We start from the raw sequence: 2,469 nt of genomic DNA, 5'->3' as shown, positions 1-2,469 counted from the left end.
TTTAAAGGGCTTGTGTATGTTTGAAATAGAATTTATAAAAATAGATATTCCGCCCATAATTTCAAAGATTCTGAATATTTTATGTTTGATGTATAAACCAGAGAGTGCATTTTTAAAAATACACACATTTTTTATTTGGCAAACTTACATTAAGAAATATAATTCCAACTCTCAGTAAATAAATAAGCTGTAACCTAACTCTCTAGTATGCAGATCAGAGATCAAACTGAAGGAAAACAATAGAACAGTCATTTCTTCTTAGGCTGGTTTAGGCATTATATAATTGTTCTTCTTTCTGACATGACTATCTCTGTGTATGGTCTTTCCTTCACTCTCCGGAACTATATACACATAATCTGTTACACGGGTTTTAACCCTGGAGAGAAAAGCTGCTCTTTTCTGCTTGAATCTGCTCTGAGATTCAAGCAGAATCTCAGAATCAGGGGTTGAAGAGAAAGAACGATTATGAACAAGAGCTAGAGAAGACCTCTCTTTTGAAGATCCTTTTCGGTCCATATTTGGCAGTGACATAGAATATATATCCCGTGCCTACAGAATTTACAGCATCGCTTTTTCCCTTCTGCTGCTTCTTTTGGCAGATGTGAACAGCAAGAAGATGCAACGTGGAAATCACACTTCCGTGTCTCACTTCATCTTAGTGGGGCTGCACCACCCACCACAGCTGGGGACACCGCTCTTCCTAACCTTCCTTGTCATCTACACCCTCACCGTCTCTGGGAATGGGCTTATCATCCTCACGGTCTTGGTGGACACCCAGCTCCACCGCCCCATGTACTGGTTCCTATGTCACCTCTCCCTCTTGGACATGACCATTTCCTCTGCCATTGTCCCCAAGATGTTAGCTGGCTTTCTCTTGGACAGTAGGATTATCTCCTTTGGAGGCTGTGTCATCCAGCTTTTTTCATTCCATTTCCTGGGCTGCACTGAATGCTTCCTGTACACACTTATGGCTTATGATCGCTTCCTAGCCATTTGTAAGCCTTTACATTACGCCACCATCATGACCCGCAGTGTCTGTAACTATCTAGCCTTTGGCACCTGGCTGGGAGGCACCCTCCACTCACTTTTCCAAACAAGCTTCATATTCCGGCTGCCTTTCTGTGGTCCAAACCAGGTAGACTACTTCTTCTGTGACATTCCTGCCATGCTGCGTCTAGCCTGTGCTGACACCACCATCAACGAGCTGATCACCCTTGTGGACATTGGATTCCTGGCCCTCACCTGTTTTGTGCTTATCCTCACTTCCTATGGCTACATAGTGGCTGCTATCCTGCGAATCCGGTCCGCCGACGGGCGCCGCAACGCCTTCGCCACCTGTGCCGCCCACCTCACAGTCGTCATTGTCTACTATGTGCCCTGCACCTTCATTTACCTGCGCCCTGGCTCTCAGGAACCCCTGGATGGAGTGGTAGCTGTCTTCTACACAGCCATCACTCCCTTGCTTAATCCTATCATCTACACACTCCGCAACAAAGAAATGAAGGCAGCCTTACAAAGGCTGGGAGGTCGCAAGGTCGTGAAGCCTCACTGACTCCATGCATCACAGACATACGGGAAATGCTAAAATTTAGGGTATCAGATGAGACACCAGATAATTGGGGAGCTTTAAGATAGAAAGAGAATGAAGAATTCATACAAAGAGTTGATGACTTCTAGATATGGAGTGGGAACCTTGGAAAGTTCTACATTGTAACCTATTTTTGAACATGATTTTTCATGTTTCCTCCTTGAATAACAATGGAAATCAATTAAAACACTCAACAAGGATGATAACAGGCAGAAAACAATCTAAGATAAGTAAACTGTCCACATAAAAACTCTCACTGTGGCATCCATCTACATGTGTGTTACTGCTTCTAATCCCTGAGTTGATACCCACATAGCTTTTTACAGGTTACAAGTAACCTGCATGCAAACCATATAATTTGACCTTGACAACAATTATATGAGGTAAGCATTATTATTCCCATGTAACTGTGGGAAAACTGAAGTTCAAGGAAGTAAGTGGCTTTCCCATATTCACTCTCTGCCTTTTACTTTGATAAACAATGGTCTGTGAACTCTAACTTGAGAGGGCACTTCCACTGCAAAGTAAGGGAGCCATGAAATGTGCACTGCATCACGACCTGAGCTTGCACAGAACTCTACTTTGGTAAAATTGACATGGGTATATCAAGGATAAATTTCCTTATGACTAGATCTCCCTGTTGACTTCTTGGATATTAATTAAACAGACCATATGAGATGGTAGAAGAATGCATGCTACCATATCCTGGCATTTTCCACAACAATTGAGTATGAGTGAGGAGACACAAATGGGATGGCGCACATATACGTATTTGCAAGGAGATGAGGTCTGCTCTATTAGTCCTTTTTTGTGATAATGTTGCCAGGGTCCAAGGAGGGCCCCTCAATCCCAGAGTGCTCAAGATGTTTTGTTTTGATGTC

The 2,469-nt window shown here is 43.2% G+C and overlaps 1 protein-coding gene across 1 annotated transcript; it reads left to right on the top strand.

The window, feature by feature from the left end:
* Positions 1 to 583: 583 nt before the first annotated feature.
* On the top strand, positions 584 to 1,552 carry OR10G6 (olfactory receptor family 10 subfamily G member 6). The gene has a single exon (XM_019954675.2). The coding sequence runs from the start codon at positions 617 to 619 to the stop codon at positions 1,550 to 1,552; it is 936 nt and encodes a 311-aa protein (XP_019810234.2). The 5' UTR covers positions 584 to 616.
* Positions 1,553 to 2,469: the final 917 nt, after the last annotated feature.

This window comes from Bos indicus, chromosome 29 (genome assembly GCF_029378745.1).
Source record: "Bos indicus isolate NIAB-ARS_2022 breed Sahiwal x Tharparkar chromosome 29, NIAB-ARS_B.indTharparkar_mat_pri_1.0, whole genome shotgun sequence".
Taxonomy (NCBI): Eukaryota; Metazoa; Chordata; class Mammalia; order Artiodactyla; family Bovidae; genus Bos; species Bos indicus.
The sequence above is the reverse complement of the archived record's forward strand: the minus strand, read 5'-3'. Positions and strand labels throughout refer to the sequence as shown.